The sequence below is a fragment of the Neoarius graeffei genome, chromosome 21 (assembly GCF_027579695.1).
Source record: "Neoarius graeffei isolate fNeoGra1 chromosome 21, fNeoGra1.pri, whole genome shotgun sequence".
NCBI lineage: Eukaryota > Metazoa > Chordata > Actinopteri > Siluriformes > Ariidae > Neoarius > Neoarius graeffei.
In genome coordinates this window covers 45,689,416-45,714,332 of record NC_083589.1, presented here as the reverse complement: position 1 = coordinate 45,714,332, position 24,917 = coordinate 45,689,416, and the positions used below count along the sequence as shown (strand labels likewise).

The 24,917-nt window shown below is 39.4% G+C and overlaps 1 protein-coding gene across 1 annotated transcript; it reads right to left on the bottom strand.

Moving 5' to 3' along the window:
- Positions 1 to 143: 143 nt before the first annotated feature.
- Positions 144 to 17,422, bottom strand: slc26a3.1 (solute carrier family 26 member 3). Its single transcript, XM_060903233.1, has 19 exons — positions 17,030 to 17,422; positions 16,632 to 16,771; positions 15,415 to 15,525; positions 15,152 to 15,315; positions 14,693 to 14,857; positions 14,093 to 14,239; positions 13,910 to 13,992; positions 13,567 to 13,714; positions 13,356 to 13,469; positions 12,978 to 13,055; positions 12,423 to 12,518; positions 8,055 to 8,161; positions 7,877 to 7,946; positions 7,694 to 7,786; positions 4,871 to 4,966; positions 2,254 to 2,481; positions 1,050 to 1,104; positions 835 to 965; positions 144 to 652 (listed from the first exon to the last, which is right to left on the bottom strand). The coding sequence occupies exons 1-19, from the start codon at positions 17,167 to 17,169 to the stop codon at positions 569 to 571; spliced, it is 2,250 nt and encodes a 749-aa protein (XP_060759216.1). The 5' UTR covers positions 17,170 to 17,422; the 3' UTR covers positions 144 to 568.
- Positions 17,423 to 24,917: the final 7,495 nt, after the last annotated feature.

Here is a 24,917-nt window from a genome sequence, read left to right as displayed (position 1 = left end):
CCCATGTAGTCATGATTGAATTAACTGTTTTGATTGTTAAATCATGTTGAGCAATGTATACTAGTGATATGTCATTCTCAAGCAAGTTGATGCTTTAAAGATACCTGAAGAGCTATAATTTGAAAATTCATGAGCATTCTGTATTGAAAACCCTCAAATACCTTTAATCACATACATTGAGTCTTATGTTACATGTAGTTACAGCAGCACATTAAAAAAATTAATGCTGGGATGTTTACTGAATTTCAGAAAGCAAAAACGTAGCGCACTGCTATAAATTCTTCTCTTTGGTGCTGAAAGTGAGAAGTCTGGTGACTCATTAAAAAAGAGCTGGAATTCCCATTACTGATGTGTACACCTGGTAAAAAAAAAAATTGACTGTACAGCACTGTCTATTAATGGAATAATGTTCCTGCTTTTGTGTTATATATGTGCGTCTCTTTTAGCATTTGAATTTGGTGGTTGCGGACATCTAACCCACAACTTGGTAATAAACATCTGAGACAATACAATTTTATGATATACATGTTCATTGTGTGTTCTGTTTCTTAATATTGATATAAAACATCTATAGACTTGTAATATTCGGAATTTCAGATCTTCGTTGATATAATCCATCAGTCTGGCCGATTGACCCTTTGAAGCTTGTCTTCTGTGAATACACATGCACAGGACATTCATGGGTTAGTGAGTCTAGGGATGATATTTGTCACTCTCAATAAAGAACTGTGAATCTATTTGATGTTTAACTTATCAGACATTCTTTAAACTGTTTAATGATTAGGAATGGGAATTTAACACATGGTTGGGTCATTTCTTAAAATATTGCTGTACCTTTTCCTGTGAATTATCTGGGTGTATCTGCAGAATGTGCACCATGGCATCATGAAGAGTGGGAAAGAACATTGACGTCTTGATTTCGTCATCAAAAAACATGCAACTGTGCAGTTTCTCCAAGATGTACACTACAAACACAATCCACAAGTGGTTAATGATTGAGAAAGGACCACTAAAATGTCATATGAAACTTAAAATTACAGTATAATTACCATCACATGAAACAATGTAGACTTCCACATCCACTCGAATTAATTCCTTTAATATCTGTGTAAAGAAAGATCACATTCAGACCCCGAAGAATTTTTACATTAGACAAATGTTTTTTGAACATTCTGGGTGTTAAGAAAAACTCTTGTGTAAGGCTATCAAGATGTTATCAGCAGATCCTTTCAAGCCCTCTAAGTTGCGAGGTGGGGCCTCCCTGGATCAGACATGCTTGTGCATCACATCCCACAGATGCTCGATCTGATCAAGATCTGGGGATTTTGGAGGCCAAGTCAACACCTTGATCTCTTTGCCATGTTCCTCAAACCTTTCCTGAACAAATTTTGCAGTGTAGCGGGGAACATTATCCTGCTGAAAGAGGCCACTGCCATTAGGGAATACTGTTGCCATGAAGGTGTGTACTTGGTATGCTCATGTGCCCATTGTAGGCACTTTCAGCAGTGGACAGTGGTCAGCATTGACATTCTGATCGGTCTGCAGCCCCATACATAAGTTGTATTGCACTGTCTTCTGACACCTTTCTATCATTGCCAGCATTAACATTTTCTGCAGTTTGTGCTAGAGGAGATCTGTGGGATTGGACCAGATGGGCTAGCCTTGGGTGACCATGACCCTATCACTGGTTCACTGGTTGTCTTTACTTGGACCACTTTGTAGATATTAACCGCTGCATACCAGGAACACCCTTCAAGATCTGCCATTTTGGAGATCCAAAATTTGGCCATCACAATTTGGCCCTTGTCAAAGTTGCTCAGAACGTTACTCTTGCCCATTTTTCCTGCTTCCAACACATCAACTTTAAGAACTGACTTGCTGCCTAATATATCCCACCCCTTGATAGGTGCCATTGTAATGAGATAATCAATATTATTGACATCACCAGGTTTAATATTATAGCTGATCAGTGGATGTAATATTAATTCAAACATTTCCATAATGTTATGTCTGGGACATTCTGTGAGGACTTCCTATTAACATTGTGAAACAAAGCATTATTACAACAGATGTTTTGAGAACATCGCAGGAATGTTACAGCCCAACCTTCTTCGAATGAGTTGAATACTTAATGAACATTCCTGTTTAGCTGGCTGGATGTTCCCAGGAGATTATTTTTTAAAAATAGTTCTCAATTTTTTTTGGTGGCTTAAGCATTGAAATTACTCTTAAATATTTAGTGAGACAAATCACCATTTTAAGGCCTTTGAGTGCTGAGATGTCAAGGAAGGAGACAGCAGAGAAGTCCAAGACAAGACTGTGGATGTCCACTTGAGGAACAGAGATGTTGGCAGGAAGCTTTCCTCTCCAGTTCACCTGAATTGGAAGGTCTGAGAAGTCTATTGGCTTATCTAAGCCCTCCATGTTGCTCTCATCCTCTGACATCTCGTTAATTGAGCAACCTATGGTCTCAAAGCCTCTCTGAAAATATTCAGAAAATATTAATGGGTAAGAAAGAATGGTACAGATCTACAGTGGTGCTTGAAAGTTTGTGAACGCTTTAGATTTTTCTATATTTCTGCATAAATATGACCTAAAACATCATCAGATTCTCACATAAGTCCAAAAAGTAGATAAAGAGAACCCAGTTAAACAAATGAGGCAAAATATTATACTTGGTCATTTATTTATTGAGGAAAATGATCCAATATTACATATCAGTGAGTGGCAAAAGTATGTGAACCTCTAGGATTAGCAGTTAATTTGAAGGTGAAATTAGAGTCAGGTGTTTTTAATCAATGGGATGACAATCAGGAGTTGAGTACTTGCCCTGTTTTATTTAAAGAGCAGGGATCTATCAAAGTCTGATCTTCACAACACGTTTGTGGAAGTGTATCATGGCACGAACAAAGGAGATTTCTGAGGATCTCAGAAAAAGCATTGTTGATGCTCATCAGGCTGGAAAAGGTTACAAAACCATCTCTAAAGTGTTTGGATTCCACCAATCCATAGTCAGACAGATTGTGTACAAATGGAAGAAATTCAAGACCATTGTTACCCTCCCCAGGAGTGGTCACCCAACAAAGATCACTCCAGAAGCAAGGTGTGTATACAGTCTAAGAGGTCACAAAGAAACCCAAGGTAACTTCAAAGCAACTGAAGGCTTCTCTCACATTGGCTAATGTGAACTTGTTCATGAGTCCACATCAGGAGAACACTGAACAAAAATGGTGTGCATGGCAGGATTGCAAGGAGAAAGCCACTGCTCTCCAAAAAGAACATTACTGCCCATCTGCAGTTTGCTAAAGATCACGTAGACGAGCCAGAAGGCTGTTAGAAAGATGTTTTGTGGATGGAAGAAACCAAAATAGAATTTTGAATTTAAATGAGAAGCATTATGTTTGGAGAAAGGAAAACACTACATTCCAGCATAAGAACCTTATCCCATCTGTGAAACATGGTGGTGGTAGTATTGTGGTTTGGGCCTGTTTTGCTGCATCTGGGCCGGACAGCTTGCCATCACTGATGGAACAATGAATTCTGAATTATTCCACTAAATTCTAAAGGAAAATGTCAGGACATCTGTCAGTGAGCTGAATCTCAAGAGAAAGTGGGTCATGCAGCAAGGCAACAAGCCTAAGCATGCAAGTCGTTCTATGAAAGAATAGTTAAAGAAGTATAAAGTTAGTGTTTTGGAATGGCCAAGTCAAAGTCCTGATCTTAATACAAAAGAAATATTGCGGAAGGACCTAAAGCAAGCAGTTCATGTGAAGAACCCCACCAACATCCTAGAGTTGAAGCTGTTCTTTATGGAAGAATGGGCTAAAATTCCTCCAAGCTGATGTGCAGGTCTGATCAACAGTTACCGGAAACGTTTAGTTGCAGTTATTGCTGTACAACAAGGATGTCACACCAGATACTGAAAGCAAAGGTTCACATACTTTTGCCACTCAGAGATATTTAAAACTGGATCATTTTCCTCAACAAATAAATGAACCAAGTATCATATTTTTGTCTTGTATGTTTAATTGGGTTCTTTTTATCTACTTTTAAGATGTGTGAAAATCTGATGATTTTTTTAAATTCATATTTATGCAGAAATATAGAACATTCTAAAGGGCTCACAAACTTTCAAGCACCACTGTACAAAGTTATACAAACACATAGAACTGTGTTGGTATACCTTTACAGAAAATTTACATACATTTCACAGGATCAGAAGGTTTTATGTGATCATGTGAAAAACATGTGAAAGTGCATTTCAGCATGTTATGCCCTAAAACTGCACACGTGAAGTTTGTGAGACTTTTATGCAAGCATATGACTCTTCCCATTCTTTGATTATGAAGTACATGATTTTTTTTCTCGCTTTAAAAATATAAAAATAAGTTCTTAAAGGATGAGCTTGTTGAACTGAAATAGTTTCATTTTATGCTGCATGCTCAGAAAATAAAGTGCATTATTGTGAATTTAGGGGTACAACAGCTTGTCACTGGGGAAGTACCCTCTAAGGTACTTACTTGGACCCTTTATATACTGCTTGGGAAAATATATTTACCTTTAAAAGGTACACATAGTTACCTTGAGGTCCAATAATGAGCCCTAGGGGGTACATTAGTGCAGATTGCACCTTGGGGCACAGAAATGGACTCCTATCATACCCCTATTTCTGACAGTGAATATTGACAAGAACAGGAATAAGTGTCATGACTTTTGTCATCATGACCTTAGAATTCTTAATAAGGTTCTATCTGAGTTAAGAATGAATTTGGGATTATAATCTTATTATACTATAATAACAATTCTTGCAAAAATACAGCTCAAATATGATATTATTAAAATAACTTGCTGTTTATAACACAGGACTTACAGGTGATATGTGTAACTCCCCATTTCTTAGCATTTTTCTGATCCTTTGCAGTGCTTTGTTCCTCTTTCTCAAAACTCTGAGTGGACTGAATCCCACCTGAGAACACAACAACAGGGAAGTAAAAGGTGTGAAACTGCTTTAACTGGGGTTGGAGTTTTCCTGATCTCAAGCCCTTATCACATACAAAATCTGTTATATGAGGTAGAAACAACATGGAATAGATAATAAATTTTCATTCCCACTCAGTCTTCCATAATGGAAAAATAACGGATATCGTGTATTCCCACCTGATTGTTTTCAACGGAATGCTATGGAGCGCAAACCACGTGAGACCAGATATGACATGTAATTTACGAGGTGGCAAGTCCAATCTTGTGAAAAGTCCAAGCTGAGACATTAGCTAGTTCAAAACATGCCACGAGTCATGCTGCCTCACATTTCTGTTGAGTGAGTTCTCTTCCTGTTTCTGAACATCTGTTTTGTTCAAGCAAAGACTATATATAACATTTCTGTTTCAGTTATCTGCAGTTTATCCCAGACCGAAAATGGTCACACTAGCACTGAGAAGCAGCACCTCACAAGACTTCCAGGCTGCGCTTCCCAGACTGCACCATGCAGCCTTCAAGCATGACCCTTCGAACTACTCCCATAGACCCTGCTTATTAATGCTTAACCACGTACACCTGCTTTCACGTTGGACACTTATCACTTGCCTTATTTAAACCCTGGCTTCTGTTAGTTGGTCTTGCGTTTGTCTTTATTTTTCATGCTGTTCCTCCCTTCTACTCTCGCATTTTCATGCCTGCTGCTTTTTGTTGCTTTGACTTTCCTGTGTAAATAAAAGGTTTCTGCACTTGTAGCCATCACTGTGTCTCAACTACGATAAAAATATTAAGTGGAAATGTCAGAATTCCATTCATGAGAGAGAAAGAAAGAGAGAGAGAGAGAGCCACCACATTCACATAACTTTTACTACAGTATATTGTTATAACTCTAAAGTTTATACTTCCGCCAGTAAATGTAGCTATGTTTAAGAAAGTTTAGACAGAGCATCTCTGGCCCAATTTATCATGTATCTTCAGTTTTTAATGTTTTTTTTTTAATATTATGCAAGCCAAATTCTGTCAAGATAGTGGCATTTCACAGTTCAATATCTAACGTACATGTCTAGGTATATGTCTAACCCCAATAGCATTTGGTTAAGTTAGCTAGCCATCTAATAATATAATATAATATAATATAATATAATATAATATAATATAATATAATATAATATAATATAATATAATATAATATAATATAATATGGATAGTGGTGGACAGCTTGATGGACAAACTGAGGCAAGACTCACCATGGAACATGATGTTTGCGGATGATATTGTGATACGTGGTGAAAGCAGAAAGGAGGTTGAGCTGGATTTGAAGAGATGGAGGTATGCATTGGAACGAAGAGGAATGAAGGTGAGCAGTAGCAAAACAGAATATATGTGCATCAATGAAAATGGGGATAAGAGTGTAGTGAAGATGCAAGGAGTAGACGTAAAGAAAATTGGTGAATTCAAGTACCTGGGGTCAACTGTGCAGGAAAATGGGGGCTGTGATAGTGAGGTGAGAAAGATAGTGCAGGCAGGGTGGAGCAGTTGGAGAAGGATTTCGGGAGTCATTTGTGATAGGAAAGTCCCAGCAAAAGTGAAAGGTAAGATGTATAAGACAGTAGTGAGACCAGCTGTGATGTATGGATTGGAGACCGTACCCTTAACGAAGCAACAGGAGGAAAAGTTGGAGGTGGCGGAGTTGAAGATGTTAAGGTTTGCGATGGGAGTGACAAGGTTGAACAGGATAAGGAACGAGCACATCAGAGGGACAGCACATGTGGAGAGCTTGGGAATTAAGCTAAGAGAGATGAGACTGAGATGGTATGGGCACATCCTGAGAAGAGATGCAGAGCATGTTGGAAGGAGAATGTTGAGGATGGAGCTGCCAGGCACATGAAAACGAGGAAGGCCAAAGAGGAGATACATGGAGGTGGTGAGAGAGGACATGAAAGTGGCAGGTGTGGCAGAGAAGGATGCGGAAGACAGGGAGCAATGGAGACGAAAGATCCGCTGTGGCGACCCCTAATCGGGAGCAGCCAAAAGAAGAAGAAGAAGCTAGCCATCTAATGTTAACTTTCTTAATATACTGCTGATGAAGTACAGTGGTGTTCAGTAATTATTCAAGTTGTTATTTTTTCATAAGACAACGTACTTATTCTTAAGTCATTTTCTTGATCCTTTACCTATGCTCAAGTGAATTATTACTACAGTAATAACACTTTTACTTAGTGTGGTTTGTATTCTTTCCCCACTTCTACTTGGCTATTTCTGAAATCTCTTTCAACACTGTCAAAGTCTCTCCCATGCCTGTACCTGCTCTTCCCAGGCAGTCTCCTGTCCTAGTATGAACCAGGGCCTTAAGGCACATTGGGTGACACCAATCTCCGTTTCTATAGCCCTCAGCCTCTCACCTATTACATAGCTAGAGTTACAGTGGGGGGCTCGTCCTCTGGCAACCATGAGAGTCTTTCAGCACTGTTTATTTTTCTGAACCATCTACACACAGCTAACTATCTAATGTAGTTGGCTAAATTAGGTCACTGTTTTCCACAATGGTAGCTAACCTTAGCTTATTTTATTTTTCATAATGCTAGTGTAGGTAATCTCTACAAAACAAATAAAGAACAGCCTTGATCTTGGTCTTCTCTTTGGTCTTGGCCTTGTCTTAACAGTTAAAAGTCTTGCTCTTGTCTTGATCTCAAACCAGTACAACATATGAACCACTTACAGCTTGCACTAGTTTTTCCCTGAAGAACTCGATGTTTGCAAAAAATATTGGTGAGGGGATTCTGAATATTTTTACTCCGCTAGGTTCATGAATCTGTAAACAAAGGGGGAAAAATGAACAGCATCATATTTTATTGATGGTGAGAATGTTAGCATATTAGATAAAATATGAGCAGAAACTCACAGAGGTGTAGTCTTTGCGGTCTCTGTAGATATCAGTGCCTATGATGTTTGCCAGTACAGAGCAACGTGGACTGGGACAAAAAATGAGCATGCAACATTGGTGCTGAAATAATGGATCATTTATTTTGGCCTTTGTGTTGCTTGAATATTGCATGTACTGTATAACTGTCCAAACTTACTATTGAGTACGGAAGACGACTGTGAACAGTTGCACACCAATACCTACAGCTAGTCCCAGGTCCAGGCTCAGAATAATGGAGGCAGCACATGTCACAACCCAAATGACCTGAAACAGGGATGGTTATAGAGGGCAGTCAAAATAGAGAAAGCATAAGAGTAAAACTTTCTTAGAACTAAGTAAAAACCCAAGGTTATAGATTGTTTAATGTTTTGGATGGATGACACAAAATCCAGCTAATTCTTTGGCAAAAAAGAAAAGAAAAAAAGAAAAACACAATTTTGTGCAAAATTAAAAATTTGGGGCAAATAAAACTTACACAATTTTGCACTTGCCTTAAATGTAGACGTCCCATGCAGGTGTCTAAACTTTGCCTGTTTAGGCACTATGAAACTAATGTAGCTAACAAGTAATTTCTCTTCTATAGATTCAAGCCATTTACGTATTTGCTTTAAGAAAGGAACAAAACATGACGGGGTGTGCTGTCAAAGGAAAATAATCAATGACAGAGTGACGTGATGCATTAACACAGTGAAGTCAGAAGTGCAAAAAGGGGGTATGCAACATATGCCTTGTATAGTGGTGCTATGCAAAGGGGGGGGGCACCAAAACAATGGAGAAAAACATACATATACGAGGTGGCACAGTGGTGTAGTGGTTAACACTGTCGCCTCACAGCAAGAAGGTTCTGGGTTTGAGCCCAGCGGCGGACGGGGGCCTTTCTGTGTGGAGTTTGCATGTTTTCCCTGTGTCTGTGTGAGTTTCCTCTGGGTGCTCCAGTTTTCCTCACATTCCAAAGACATTCAGATTAAGCTAACTGGTGGCTCTAAATTGACCATAGATGTGAATGGTTGTTTGTCTCTATGTCAGCCCTGCGATGATTTGGTGACTTGTCCACGGTGTACCCTGCCTCTTGCCCATAGTCAGCTGGGATAGGCTCCAGCTTGCCTGCGACCCTGCACAGGATAAGCAGCTATAGATAATGGATGGATGGATGGATGGATGGATACATATATGAGATATGAAAATGTGTCTCTGTTGTCATTTGTTTTCATTTTGTCATTTAAAATAGGTAAATGCTGTATTACAGATGGGCAGCATGGTGCAGTGGTTAGCACTGTCGCTTCATGGCAAGAAGGTTCTGGGTTCAAACCCAATGGCTGGTGGGGGCCTTTCTGTGTAGAGTTTACATGTTATCCCTGTGTCTGTGTGGGTTTCGTCTAGGTACTCCAGTTTCTCCCATAGTCCAAAGACATGCAGTTAGGTTAACTGGCTACTGTAAATTGTCCATAGGTGTGAATGGTTGTTTCCCAAGCCCAGAAATGGGAGGGCTCTGGCAGGATGGGGAGTTGGCATAAAACTATGTTCCAGTTAATATGAAGCGTGGATCAATAGAGTCCACGTGGCAGTGACCCCACACAGATAAGTGAGACAAGCTGGAAGGAGTGAGTGAGCTGTATTATAGATTTTTTTTTTTAACATGGCAATAAAAGATTCTAGAGCATGAGGCTTTGCAGTACCCTCTGGTCCAAGTTATCAATTTGTCATGACATAGAGAAGGAACTGAGATGGAGAAAGCTCAAAAGAAAATGTCAGGGGCACAGAACAAGAAAAGAAAGAGAAAAAATGAGAAAGCATGAAAAGAATATCAAGATAACCTTCCTAAACACACTCGCGCACAAACACACCAGGCACAATATTATGGTAGTTTTTTTTTTTCTTATTGTTTCACTGGGTGAATGGAATAAACTCATTTCTGTTATGGTTAAAATGGAATCTGTGGTTGGAGAATTATATTTCATTCATGTTAAATGACAATTCATCATCTTCATTAGCCTTAGGATGCCTTTTGATGACCTAACAAGGTGGCTCAAGCATTTGATGTCAGATCTGGGTACCACATTGCATAAGGAGTGGGTTGTGTAGATATACCTGAAAGATAAGCCAAACGAGCTTAGTAAAACAATTTATTGTAATATTGTTATTCCTTGTATGGTTTGTTCTCCCTGAACAAATTCTTTTCAACGAATGTTTGTGCTGTGTGCATGTGGATTTCTAAATCGGGAAATATTATTGTTGAGTCTGAATAGTTCCCACATCTACAATCACACAGAGTAGTCTATGGCATTCAAGCAAATTGTTTGCTTTTTGTACGTATGACTTCCCCCGTGTTGTTCCGACAATACTGTAATCGGGTGGTTGATGTAATGGTTTATAGTTCCATTTAATATTGTGGAACATGTGTTAAATCACCCTGTGCACACTTATTACTTATGTTATAGCAGATATATATAGTTTTTGGCCAGCCTTTCTTTCTTTTTTCAATATTTTGAAGTTAATAAGACAAAAAAATGTTACTGAGAAACTGTAAAGTGCTGAAACCAGAGACTCCTTCCATAAATGTTAAATTACAGAAAGCTTCACCATATCAATGACTGGACATTCTTTGTTAAATAACAGTATATTTTAAATCCATTTTTAGGCTTAGATTAGGTGGAACATCTGCCATGTTAGTGTTTGTGTGAGAGTTACTGTGGAAAAATAACCTTTTACAATGAGCACATTAATTGTACCTGTGATTTGAATTACAGCTGGTGCTAATATTGGCACCTTCTGGCCATGCAGAATTCAAGAGCACTATGGTATAAATGATATTATAAAGTAATAGAATCCATCCATTATCCATAACTGCTTATCCTGTGCAGGGTCGCAGGCAAGAGGCGGGCTACACCCTGGACAAGTCGCCAGATCATTGCAGGGCTGACACATAGAGACAAACAACCATTCACACTCATGGTCAATTTAGAGCCATCAATTAACCTAACCTGCACGTCTTTGGACTGTGGGGGAAACCAGAGCACCTGGAGGAAACCCACACAGACATGTCCCTGTTGACTACTGGGCTCAAGCCCAGACCCTTCTTGCAGTGAGGCGACAGTACTAACCACTACACCACCGTGCTAGCCCTAAAGTAATATAATCTCATTTTTAAATATAGAGTCTTGGAAAATACCAAGAAAAGTCTGTATTTATCATCTGCATAAGTTTTTGCTTTTCTGGCATAGTGTTACCTCCAAACATTTGGAGATGGGTGTGCTTGCTCATATTTTATAAATGATATAAATCACTCTCTAGGCAGCACGGTGGTGCACAGTTGCCTCACAGCAAACAGGTTCCAAGTTCGAACCTGCTAGTTGACTGAGGCATTTTTGTATGGAGTTTACAGGTTCTCCTCATGCCTGCGTAGTTTTCTCCAGGGTACTCTGCTTTTCTCCCACAGTCTAAAGACATGCAGGTTAGGTCAACTGGCTACTTTAAATTGCCCAAAGGTGTGAATGTGAGTGTGAATGGCTGTCTGTCTCTCTGTGTTAGCTCTGCGATAGATTAGTGACCTGTCCAAGGCGTACCCCACCTCTCACCCAAAGTCAGCTGGGATCGTCTCCAGCTCACCTGCAATCAGCAATGGATAAGAAGGAATGGTATAGAGAATGAATGAATTAATGATGTCACATTGTGTCCTAAACCATATCTGAAAGTCCATGATGTCATATTACTGAATAACTGGTTGGCGCAAGATTGAAGAGTTTGGGGTAAATGGAGCTGTGTGGTTTAGAAAGGGTCAGCACTGGGAGTATTTTTATTATACCTCCACCACCGTAAGGTGCAGGAGGCATTATGTTTTCAGGTCGTCCGTCTGTCCGTGCGTGCGTGCATCCCTCCATCCGTCCGTGCGTCCGTCCCGAAACCTTGTGAACGCGATATCTCAAAGGCTAATGAAAGGAATTTCACCAAACTTTCAGCATTTGTGCACTTTGGGACAAACATGAAGTGATTAGATTTTGAGATCAAAAGGTCTAAGGCCAAGGTCACTGTGAGGTCAAATGTCTGTCCAGGAACCTTGTGAACACAATATCTCCAAGGCAAATCATAGGAATTTCACCAAACTTTCACCATTTGTGCATTTGGGGACAAAGATAAACTGATTAGATTTTGAGATCAAAAGGTCTAAGGTCAAGGTCACTGTGAGGTCAAATGTCTGTCCGAAAACCTTGTGAACACAATATCTCCAAGGCTAATACAAGTAATTTCACCAGGTGAAGATTACTGTGAGGTCAAATGTCCATCCCCAAATCACAACTTAATAAAGGTGTGTAGTCTACTGGGTGGAGGCATCCCCATCGACGCCGTTGGCGTCGAGTTCTATCTAGTTGGTCATGCAAGCACCAATAAAAATACTCACATCCACTCTTACTCTTGGTCTATTGTTCTCTTTAGAGATTGAGATTATTAACGTGGGAAATTGTGTTTTTTATATTGATATAAAATAGGTGGATGTTCAGCCTTAAAAAGAAACAAAGAGAATACTCACAAAATCAGCTTTGTCCTTTTTCCAAAGGTATGGGATCTCCCTGAACTGCATCAGCATGCCTTTGAGGTTCACAATCACAAGAGCTCCCAAAACAGACTAAAAAAAACAAGTAAGACAGTGTTGAAGAAAAATGCAAGAATGTTTAATTGTTTCTACATTTATGTAGTGTGGAGGTAATGCATCTGTTGAATCCTCTATGATGATTCTATTAAAACATGCATTTAAAAATCTTATTTCTATTTTATGACTACTGAAACATTGATAACTGTGAAATGTATTTGATAACTTGATGACCATAAAAATTATAGATATAAATATTATAGGTATAAATTTTGGTAAATTTATACATTTTGATATCTTTATACATTTAGATGACTATAAAATGTGCTTGATAACTAGAAACTTTGATAACTATAAAAATACTTGATAATAGAAATTAATTAGTCACTGTCCTCTAACAAGTTAGTCAATGGAAAAAAAGATGACAGTATGAAAATGTGAACAATATCTTTTGAGAATTTCCTTGGTCCTTTTCAAATTTTCCTTTTCACTCACCCTGGGTAGTGGCTCAAGCAGGAATCCTATTCCAACTGTGACGATCAATACTATAACTGCTGAGATTAGACCTGCTATCTGTTTAAAAAAAAAGTGAATATTTCATACCTAGTTTTCATTTGAGCAATAAAGCTTACAAATGGTAACCTGAAACCTTTAGAAATTTTCACGACAGTTTCCCTCATAAACTATAAAAAAACACAAAGAAGATAAGATGTAATATTGTACAGTACAACAAAGATAAGATGTAATATTGAATAATACAATAGTGCATACATAAACCTTTGGTATGTACTGAGTCTTTCACATCTTAACTACAAAGTTCAAAGGTAGTGCTTTGTGTAGTAAAGGGATCTGGAGAAGTATTCTTATAATTACCTGTGTTTTTCCCCCTGTGCTTTCTTGTACCGCTGTCCTGGAAAGTGCAGTGCTGGCTGCAAAGGATCGAAAAGCTGCTCCGAATATATTACTTGCTCCAAAAGCAATGAGCTCCTGTTAACATAAAAAAAAAAAAAAAATTGGTACAGTTGCCACAAATATGATTACATTTCAAATGGAAGGCACATTCACAGTCATTTTTTATTCTCACCTGATTTCCATTAATAATGTAGTCGTGTTTGACAGAGTAGACTTTAGCCACGGAGAAAGCCACAGCAAAGCCTACTATCGCTATAGGGAAAGCATCTAATGCACTTTGTTCCATCACGTCCACATTTGGAGCAAATGGAGCTTTAAATCTAAAGATATGAATGGCAAAACTCAATACCTCATACAGTATATGCTGAGTGCTCCATTCTATATAATACATTATTGCTATGTAAATACTGTCTATATTAAATCTTTACATATTCTGCTATCACTTTTTTTTGGTCAAGTTTGATTATTATTAACATATTACAGATTTTCTTAAAGTAAATATTTTACATCCTTACCCATCCACCATCTCTCCAATCACCGTCACATTATATTTTACTTCAAAATTACATCCATAAGAGATTCCACAAGTAATGATGGTCTAATGAAGACAGTATAGTAAACATTAGGGCTTACAGAATCTCTTTCGATATGTGAGAAATACAGCAATGTTGAAATGTTGTCTATCAGGAGATACCCACCATGATGATTTCGATTGGAATGGGCACAGGCAGCTTAAATTTGTCATTGAGGAGCTTTCCTATATACACCACTACCATGATTATAATGGAGGTCAGCAAATCAGCCACATTGGTCTTATGGATCTGTACAAAAACCTTCTCCAAAGTCTGGAAACAAAAATTAATATGACTTATAAAAACAAGTATTTTAAGAATAAAACCATTCTTTCAGTTTTTACTAATCCACTTTTCCCATATAATGACCCTATAGCACTCGATAAAAGAAAGGCCAGAATGTGTGTTTCCTGCCACTATATCTTTACCCACTGCTGAGCAACAGTACAGATTATATTTATGCACTATAAGGAGAAAACTAAATATCCACCTCTGCTAAACAGGCATCCAAATTGTATGCTGTTTTATGGCAGGGAAAAATAGCCCATTATCTCTCCTTTACCAACAGAAATGAAATTAATAGAAACTCTGGAATATGAAATCTTCAAATATGTATACTTCAATTTTAAAAAGCAGTTTGAATAACATATTAATATGTTGTTCCACATCAGTTTTAACAAAACATGCTAGATTTACAACTATCTTCTTAATTCATTTTATACTCACAAAGAAAATGTTGAATGCTCCACTTTTGCCTGGTACATCCAACCCAAGCACAAACTTGAGCTGTGATACAAGGATGTGAACTGCTGCAGCAGTTGTGAACCCAGATACCAAAGTATCAGACAGGTAAATGACTATGAAGCCCACTTGCAGCAGCCCCATACCAAGCTGAAAAAAATTGGGAACGATTTATATGAAAATTGAGAAATCATGCAGAATTATCCTTTTTTTATTGATATCTATTCATTGTATTTTAACTGCTGACGTTATATTTTAATTCAAACAGTTCTTCGTATGTTCCTTAGTGTGTACAACTACAGTATAATGTGTTATTTCTTTTCCTATGTTTTGTAAAGATTAGCAATTAATTCCAATTACATTTATAAAGAATGATGTTATCTTGATATCATCTGACAAATGTGATAATCTGAAGCTGATAAAAGTACCATTTATATAGGCTACCTGAAAAAGGCCCATAAGAAATGTAACAGAAGAGGCAACTATAACTCTTTGTTGCTCCTGGGTCAGTCCCTCAAATCCAGTAACGTTATATACAGGCAAGCCGTTATCAGGTGCATACTTCTCTACAACACTGCCAATCATCAGACTCAGAACGGGAAAAGGACCTGAAAGAGTCAGATAGACCAACATAAGATCTGAAAAGCTTAAAATCTGCATATCAGTTGCTGAGCTGCCATGTCAGTACTACATCAGGAGCTGCGCACCTACTGACAGGTGTCTGGATGTGCCCAAGAAGAAGTAGATCAATACAGGAAAAAATGCAGAGTATAGTCCATATCCTGGTGGTAAGTTCGCTAGCAAGGAGAATGCAAGTCCTGGAGAAATATGAGATAAATATTACTCGTATCTGTAAGATTCGTGTATTGTACAGTTTCTTCTCATTTTCACTCTGAAAATCATTTAAAATTCCTATTTCAAATTCCTTGCTGAACTACATATACAGTGCCATTCATAATTATTGGCACCCCCTGTAAAGATTAATAAAAGGGGTTCGAAAAAATCCACCTTTTGGTGAAGTAGCTTTATCTCACACTGAATAAATGAGAACAATCCAACCTTTAATGGAAATACATTTATTCAGAGAAAAACAAATCCCTCGTCAAGAAATAATTATTTTCAACAAAAACACATGTGCCACTATTATTGGCACCCCTGCATTTCATACTTTGAACATCCTCCCTTTGCCAGTAAAACAGCACTGAGTCCACTGAGGCTACAGTGGACACAGACTCACTAAACTTGGACAACTGAAGACTGGGGAAAGGCCAGGCAATGTTTCTCCCCCCATGTTCAGCTGCCCATCCACCTCACATTTTAAAATGTATTTTAAAGTGCATTCTGAAATGCTTTTCTGTTCGCCACTGTGATAAAGAGTAATTATTTGAGTTACCACGAATAACGTGAACATTAACTGAAGTTATTTACCTGCATCTGAATTGTGTAGGCAGTGCACTGCTGATTGGCTACTTAGATAATTTCATGAATGAGTAGGTGTAAAGGTGCTCCTAATACACTTGTTTTGTAAATTTATATAGTTTACATTTAGGCCAGGTGTATGAAATATATACTGTATAAGAAGAGTTTCCTGAACTACTTTTTCTTCCTTTCTGTCCTTACACCCAGTAGACCATCAAGCAGATGTGCACTAACATAAAAGAGACAGTGAATGTGTATTGAAAGTGATATGGCTAAAAAGGATAAGAAGCAATGTTTGGAGTTTTCCACACCAACAATTCATCGAGAGGCAAAGACATGCCAGTGTGAGACATGCCAGTATCAGTATGTTTCTGGATACTTGTTTTGGTAGTATTTGTTATTGGACTGAAAGGAAAATTTGTGATATCACCTTCTTTACCTGACAACTGAAACATTTCACTCCTCATCCTAAGTAAGGAAGTGGAAAAAAAGAACAAAATACTACCTTGCAGTACAGCTACCAGTCCTGTGCTGACTCCAGATATTATGTCGTTCAGCAGCCATTGTCTAAATTTGTATATTTTCATCCACCCAATGATGGGGAGAAAAGACAAAGCTGCATTCTTTATACGTTTTGAATCACACCTACAGTAATATAAAACACAAACATACAGTTTCATTATTTCTAGCCTTTTTCATGCAAATAATTAAACTATATAGAAAATTTTCCCATGACAAACAAAACTGAAATGAAATATAGTCAAATATACATACAAATTTAGGCAAACAAAATAAGCAAACCATTTAATGTTTAATGTTCTCTGAAACATGGTAAATGACCTTTTTGTAGCATGATGTTTTAGCTTCACTGATTTTTCAGTTTTTAGATTGAATAGTTCTTACGTGAAGTATTCCACAATATGATCTCGCAGACCCTTGTGTCTCCTATTGATCTTTTTGTGTTCTTGTGAAAATGAATCTTCAGAGAACACCTGTCTTTGCACCAAATAGTGTCCGTCCACTTGTTCTGCCTGTTTTCCCATTTGTCTTTGCAAAATCCAGGTAAGGCAAAAAGCAAGAGGAGTTACTGCATCTCTTGTGTGTGCTTTTCGGAGTCAGCTTGAGGAATATATGCATCTGCTTTTACTTTGCAGACCCTTTAATCATTTACAGATGTAAATTGGGTTGCCATCACGACATGATAATCTGAGTCCTCCTTCCTTGTGTGTATGCTGACACAAGACCAAGGCAGTGGGCATGTGCCAGAGTTTATATCATCCGGGAGAAGTGAATAATTTATGTCAGGATTATAGAACAAATATAGCCCGTTCATTTTTCATCAAAAACATTGCTGACACACTTAACTTTGAACTTCCTACCAGTTAGTTGTCCCTCCAGTTTCCTTCAATATGTTTGTGTTCTTAAAGTGTAATTTGAATTCTCACACTATTCTGACTTGCACCATTGTGATGTGAAGATATGATAACACAAGAATGTCGAGCCCAATTCTTGTAAATCGCTACAGGTGTGTGTGTGTGTGTGTGTGTGTGTGTGTGTGTGTGTGTAAAATTTACTGTGTTTATTGTAAGCTTCTGAGCACTGTGGTTTTTTTGTATTATTTGCTCTTAGTAAAAATATTTGACTGTGTTTGGTGATATACAATGCCTATTGACTTCACCACATTTTTTTCTTTTTGAACAGGCTCAGAAGGGGGGCTATATAAAGCCAAAGCAGTCTGTCCTTCATTACAGTCTCCCAAACAGGTTTTCCAAGCCCTCAGCCATATAATACACTTTTGCACCATTAACATGAATTACTAGTAATTTTATACTGTGCAAAAGTCATACACACCCTGTCTTATAGGTTATTATCTGACTTCTACATTATTGAGTCAGTACAAAAACATTTATTTCCAAACATTAGTTTTCCAGCACAAAATTAAATGTTACAGAAAAATGTTTATGTCAGTAAAGAAAGCAGCATATGATGTGAGAGACCACTTTTTAGACAAAAAAAAATATAAGACAGGCTGCTGGGCTTTGCTGCATGAAGACAGACACTGGTGTGACAAAGTCTCTAGTAGAACTGTGGCTGATTCTATAAGATGCTCAGTAAAACTTACCAGATAAGTTCCTTATAAAACTGTACTAATTGCTCATGCAAAGAAATGCTGTAGAGCAAAGATGCCTTCAAAAATAATGAAATTAAATGTTTGTACATTCAAAAATACGATGAAGAGCAGTAAACAGTAATAAATGAAACAGATTTGGTGTGTTGACTTTTTTTTTTATTTTTTTTAGTAGTGGTAGTCTCTGGTACAATATGTTAGGTTTTATAAGGAAATTAGCTAGAAAGTTTTACTGAGCATTTTGCAGAACTGGCCACAGTTCTTCTGGAGACTTGATAAAGTACAATGTGCAGGGAACCTCAACTGTGGAATCTTCAGAAATGCTTTATACAGTTCATCACTTATACAGAAATATGAAAATGCTTCTCCAGTTGCCCCCCCCCAAAAAAAGGTCACAGCAGCACAGAGTTCATTGCTTTTCCTTTTTTAACATGTTATTTTCCATCAACCATCCATCCATCCATCCATTATCTGTAACCGCTTATCCTGTACAGGGTTGCAGGCAAGCTGGAGCCTATCCCAGTTGACTATGGGTGAGAGGCGGGGTACACCCTGGACAAGTCACCAGATCATCACAGGGCTGACAGAGACAAAACCATTCACACTCACATTCACACCTACGGTCAATTTAGAGCCACCAATTAGCCTAACCTGCATGTCTTTGGACTGTGGGGGAAACCAGAGCACCCGGAGGAAACCCACACAGACACAGGGAGAGCATGCAAACTCCACACAGAAAGGCAGAGATGTATAAAGTACTGGAGTAGAGGAGTGGAGTAGAAGTACAAGTACTATCAAAAAAGTGACTTGAGTAGAAGTTGAAGTGTTCTTTAAACACCATACTTAAGTGGAAGTACTAAAGTATTCAAAATGTTTTGTACTTAAGTATTGCAAGTAGAAGTATTTTAAAAATTACTACTCAAGTACTGAAAGTAAACGTACAAGTACTGTGAATATTAAAGAAAGCAGTCAAAAGTTTGAATATCATATTGTTTATATTATTTCAAACATTTAAAGTTAAGGGCACAATTTCTTTGGCTGAAGCAGCAGTACAAGGACATAAAAGGCCATACAAGTGTTTATGAAAAAAAACCACTTAAAACATCTCAAAGGCTAGAGGGGTATTCCAAGAAAACGGCTAAGTGACAAACCTGGGTAAGTTAAGCCTAATGGTAAACCTTATAATAGAACAGCCTGGAAGCATCCTTCTCACAAAGCCAAAGGGCTCTTCCATCATCAGGTTAACCACTGCCTCCAGGTTAACTTACTCAGGTTTGTCTCTTAATCAACTACTTGCTATAGCCCCCAGTAGGCCACATACAAGTATTTATGTAAAAACACGTGAGTAGAGCACCTTACAACACTGAGCTCTTTGTAAACACACAAATCAACTATCTGCTGCCCCCCTGCTTATTCCCTTCTTAAACTAGTGCATACAGTAAAGCAGTCTTTTTTTGGAAGATAGACATTTTTTCAACCTTAACTTGTCAGGGCAACTAAAACATCTCAAAAGGCCAGAGGGGTATTCCAAGAATACGGCTAAGTGACAAACCTGGGCAAGTTAAGCTTAATGGTAAACCTTATAATAGAACAGCCCAGAAGCATCATTCTCACAAAGCCAAAGGGCTCTTCCATTAACAGGTTAATCACTGCCTCCAGGTTAACTTACTCAGGTTTGTCTAATCAACTACTTGGAATACCCCCCAGTAGGCCACATACAAGTATTTCTCATGTAAAAACACACAAGTAGAGCACCTTACAACACCTGAGCCCTTTGCAAACAAAAACAGATCCCCCCCACAGCATCCCTCCCTTCTCTTTCCTGCTTGTGCTTTTTTCCCCTCCACAGTGTATTCCCTTCTTAAACTGGTATGCATAAAGCAGTCAGTTAGGGAGTTAGAAATCTTTTGTTTCATCTCAAAAGTAGTTGGTTTTCAAAATTGGAGTCATTCAGTCTCACTCTTCTTTGGCTAAAGACTAATCCTGCGATACTAAAAAGCCTCTCGCAGGCTGCTGATGCTGGAAGGGGTGTGTTTAACCTAACAGACATCTTACACACAGCTGGAAAAGACTTGAGCAAGTCCATGTTATCTGCTGAACAGGACAAGTACGCATCTAGCTGTTTGGCGCCGTCTTGTGCCTTTGAACCCCTCATGCCAGAAAAAAAGTCGTCTTCATCAGATGAGCTCGACCTGTTGACCTCACCAGACTGCAATGAGAAGTCTTCAATGTGTTGTTTGATATAGTCTCATCTCATCTCATTATCTCTAGCCGCTTTATCCTGTTCTACAAGGTCGCAGGCAAGCTGGAGCCTATCCCAGCTGACTACGGGCGAAAGGCGGGGTACACCCTGGACAAGTCGCCAGGTCATCACAGGGCTGACACATAAACACAGACAACCATTCACACTCACATTCACACCTACAGTCAATTTAGAGTCACCAGTTAACCTAACCTGCATGTCTGTGGACTGTGGAGGAAACCGGAGCACCCGGAGGAAACCCACGTGGACACGGGGAGAACATGCAAACTCCACACAGAAAGGCCCTCGTTGGCCACGGGGCTCGAACCCAGACCTTCTTGCTGTGAGGCGGCAGCGCTAATCACTACACCACCATGCCACCCTTGATATAGTCCATTCCTAAAATACAAGAGTACATTATAAACAATAATAGTTTCAACCAGTCATGACAGTAACCACAGATTTAACATGACAACATTGTCAGTAAGAAATAATGATTTTAATGGAAATGACAGCTTTATACAGGCTAAGAAAGGGCTAATGCACTACTAATATCCATGTTAGTAAGTACTTGGTGTATGATTAATATGCGAATCTTAATTGAAAGCGTTCCCTTTCTTACCTATTTTGATTGTCTCATCTTCCTGTGTCCAATTTGTCCGGAACTTTGGAAGCAGAATAGCAGCGGCCACCAGCTCTGGGTCTTCCATCATAGGGCCAAAGCGATCCTCAATGCCCACCTGCAGAGCATCGACAAGGGGCTTGCAGTATTTTAGCAGTAGCTTGATCCTGTCCAGCTTAATTTTCAGGAGCTTGACGGTTGGGAGTAGCCACCCCCATCTGGACATTGGTTTCAGCTTGCAAAATGTTAGTTGCTTGGGCGACTGGAGTCATCACAACAGCAAACTCGGACAGGAATGCAAGTTCGGCTGGATTAAACCTGTGATGAAGACAATGTAGGTTGAATTGGGATTAATTAAATTATAAATTATGTGATAATTGATAATTAAATTAATCAATTTATAAATAAAGATCAGTCTCATAAAATCTTAAATTATTAATCTTAATACTCACCGTGAATGGTTACACTCAAGATTAATGGTAGCTCTGTATTAGATGGGAAACCCAGTTGTATACAAAAGCTAAATTCTGAAGGAAAAAGGAGTTCTAAATAGTTGACCTTGTGAATAAACAACAGGAACAAGTAAAATGCAATTAATTTTAATTAGCTTTTATTTGTCTACTACTCACTAATAATAATAAACTCAAAATACATTCAATGTCAGCAAAGGTAATAACAAGACAAAACAATGGAACAATTACACCTGGACTATAAATTTGAGGGAAAGAGAGAGAGAAAGAGATAGAAGAAAAAAGAAAAGAATCCCTTGTGTGCGTGTGTGTGGAGGTGGGTGTGTGTGTGTGACCTAGCTTGTCGTTAGCTAAAACAAAGGAATGTTAGCTAAAACAAAGGAATGTTAGCTAAATAGAACAAAGGATTAGCTCTGTGGCTAATGTGTGCTTTGTGTAGGTATCTGTGGGCAGATGCTAATGACTAGCCACTCTGGCAATGCTTAAACAAAATGGCGGTCAGTGCCTAGGTGTCGTATCACAGGTAACTCAATGAGGAAGGTATCAAAATGGCGTCGGAAAGATGGCGCCTGCAGGCCTAGTCGAGAACACAAGCCTACCAGCTAGCGTATCACCCTGAGGTAGCTAGCAATAAGTTGCTAAGGAGAATCTGACCACGCTACAGCTGGATCCAAACACTGCACTTAATTTCCAACAGACTATCTAGGCAAAGAACTCAACGCGAGAGAGAGAGAGAGTGTGAGAGAGTGTGTATATGTGTTGGATGGAGAGAACTAGGCCTTGTAGCGGTCTAGCCTCGGAGCTTAAAATAACAAACTTGTCGCTGCGCTGCTAATCAGATAGGGAAGCTAGCAATGGAGTTAAGGAAAGATATCATGCAAGATACCCTGTCTAACAAGTTCAAAGAAAAAAAAAAAAAAACAGAACCAAAACAAACAATAAAAACAAACAAACACCTTCCGTGTCTGAGCGGGTATGCTAAATAGCTCAAAGCTTAAACATGACCCTAACAACCATCTGAATAAGCTACAAATTAAAAATTTGCCCAAGTGCCTACTCAATGCGATGGAAGTTCTTTCTCCGATGTCCGCGCTGAGGGTCGCAGTCCGAGGAGAGGAGGTTAGCGGCGCGTTGCGTCCAACCGCGGCTAACGAAGCAGGGAGATGAAGGCCTAGCTGGCCCACGGTGCTTCAGGAGAAACCTCCGGTGATGCGTCGACGAGGAAAAGAACTGAGAGGAGCGAAGCTGTCCGCAAATGCCTCTTAGCGTGGAAAACTACTTAACTGTAGTTAAACTTTGCAAAGGTTTAGAATCAAAACCACTATATCGCTGAAACTTAGCGGGTCGTTCAAAAGTTCGGCCGAAACTAATTTGAACAGGCTGTTCTCAGACAATAGCGGTTAGTCTCAACACTGTAGGCGAGCGTGCCTACAGTCCGTCCGACCACTCCAGTAGTCAGAACATGAGAGAGCGAATCGAGGCGCTCTCGATACAGTTAAAGCAGTTCCACTTTACGTCACATCCGGGTGGAGCGCGCAAGGAAATTGTGGGATCGTTATAGGGGGCGCTGGCGAGTTACCAACATTCCCCCCTTGGCCATAGGCGCTGAAAGGAGTGATACCCTATGGGCACATGGTGTTTAGTCTGCGACCCACGGTCCCTAGTAATCCACAATGAGGTAGTTCCAAGGGTCCTTTCTGTGAAAAGTCTTTCAGACACAGTTCAACAGTTCAATTCATTTCATACAGTCCATAAGATGCATAGGCACTTGGGCATGAAAGCATAGGCACTTGGACATGAAAACAATTACACTATGGCTACTTAACTACCTTCTACATACAACATTTCACACAGCAAACAAAAAAAAATCAAAACTCCATAAAAGAAAATGGAAAAGAGGGGTTAGTTAGCATGTTAGCAAGCCTACTCTTCAAGAAAGTTAGTGGAGGCCTTAGGCCTGATGGAGAATCGGACAATGCCACGATCTAATTTCTCAGGTGCGTAGATCGTTTTGTCCAGTTTGCGGTGTAGTGTCAGTATGTACCTATGTAGAGTGATGGCTATGAAGACTGTGATAACCCAACCGCCAGCTAGAAATCCCAGCGCAATTCGGCTTATTAAAGATCCTTGATCGGACGAAGGGTTTGCGCGGTTATTCAAGAAAGTGGTAGCGATGCCAGTGGGCTTAAGATCGAATTGCACGGTTTTGGTCCCTTCCAGCAGTAGTTGTGCTTGGAGGGTGGAGTTTATCTCAAGTTCGTGACCTGGGAAGGCATCGGGCATTTCTATCTCGGTCTCATACTGGTCCGCGCTAAGGTGATGGAGGGTGATGTCACCCACGTGAACAGTGGCTCCTAGTGGGACACTTAGGAGAGAGGTTTCGTTAGGGATCTTCATTCTAGTGGCAGTGTTATGTTGATCATATGATACCAGAATCTCAGTTTGGGGAGTGTTGATTAGCCACCGATTACCAGCTCTTTCTACTCTAGTTCCTATTCCTTCATCTTTAATAGACAATTTGCCTGCACACTTCTGATCGGGGACTTTTATCAATCCACAGAGACGGTCTGTGGTGTCTCGGATAAAGGGATTGCTGGGGCAGACCCAGTGGATATCTTTGGTAGAGGTGCACATGTCTAAGTTAGGGACGAGGTAGATAGAGGGGTTGTCATCGTGATAGGCTATGGTGGAAGGTGTCTGCAAACGTACGTGTACGTCGTTGTTCCAGAAACCTACATTAAGGACAGATTTGATTCTGTATGTTTTGCCGTTCAATAACAAGGAGATTGAGGATGAAGCCTATTTCTAGGTTTTGAGGGTTCACAAAAATGGGGATAGCACTGCCAAGACTATAAGCCAGATGAATCTGTGATGAGTAAACGTTAGTCGTGGTAGTAGATCGGAGTATGCTGTCAACCATGCTGAGGGGTATCAAATATGGTGGGATTTTACCTCCACTCAGGGTGCTGAGAGAGCTACTTACTTCTCTCATCAGGTCCTGCATTAGGTCTCGGATTACTCGGACGTACTTGACCTCGCTTCTCATGATTGTCGCTAGCCTGTCTACGGCATGTACGGTGTTCTTGATTAATGTAGAATGCATGTTAACGGTTAGTATGGTTCCCTGCAGGGTTTTGCCTAGGCCCTGCAGCTCCTCCTGTTGAGTTAGTAGTCTACCCTGGATTTCTGGCATTTCTTCCTTAAGAATGTTCATTTCTCGTTTGACCGCGGTTAGGCTAACGGTGTTAACGGCAGAGAGGCCCATTGAGAACAGAGAGCCAATGGCGGATGCAGCAGTAAGTAGTCCTCCGAGGAACCGTTTAGGGCGT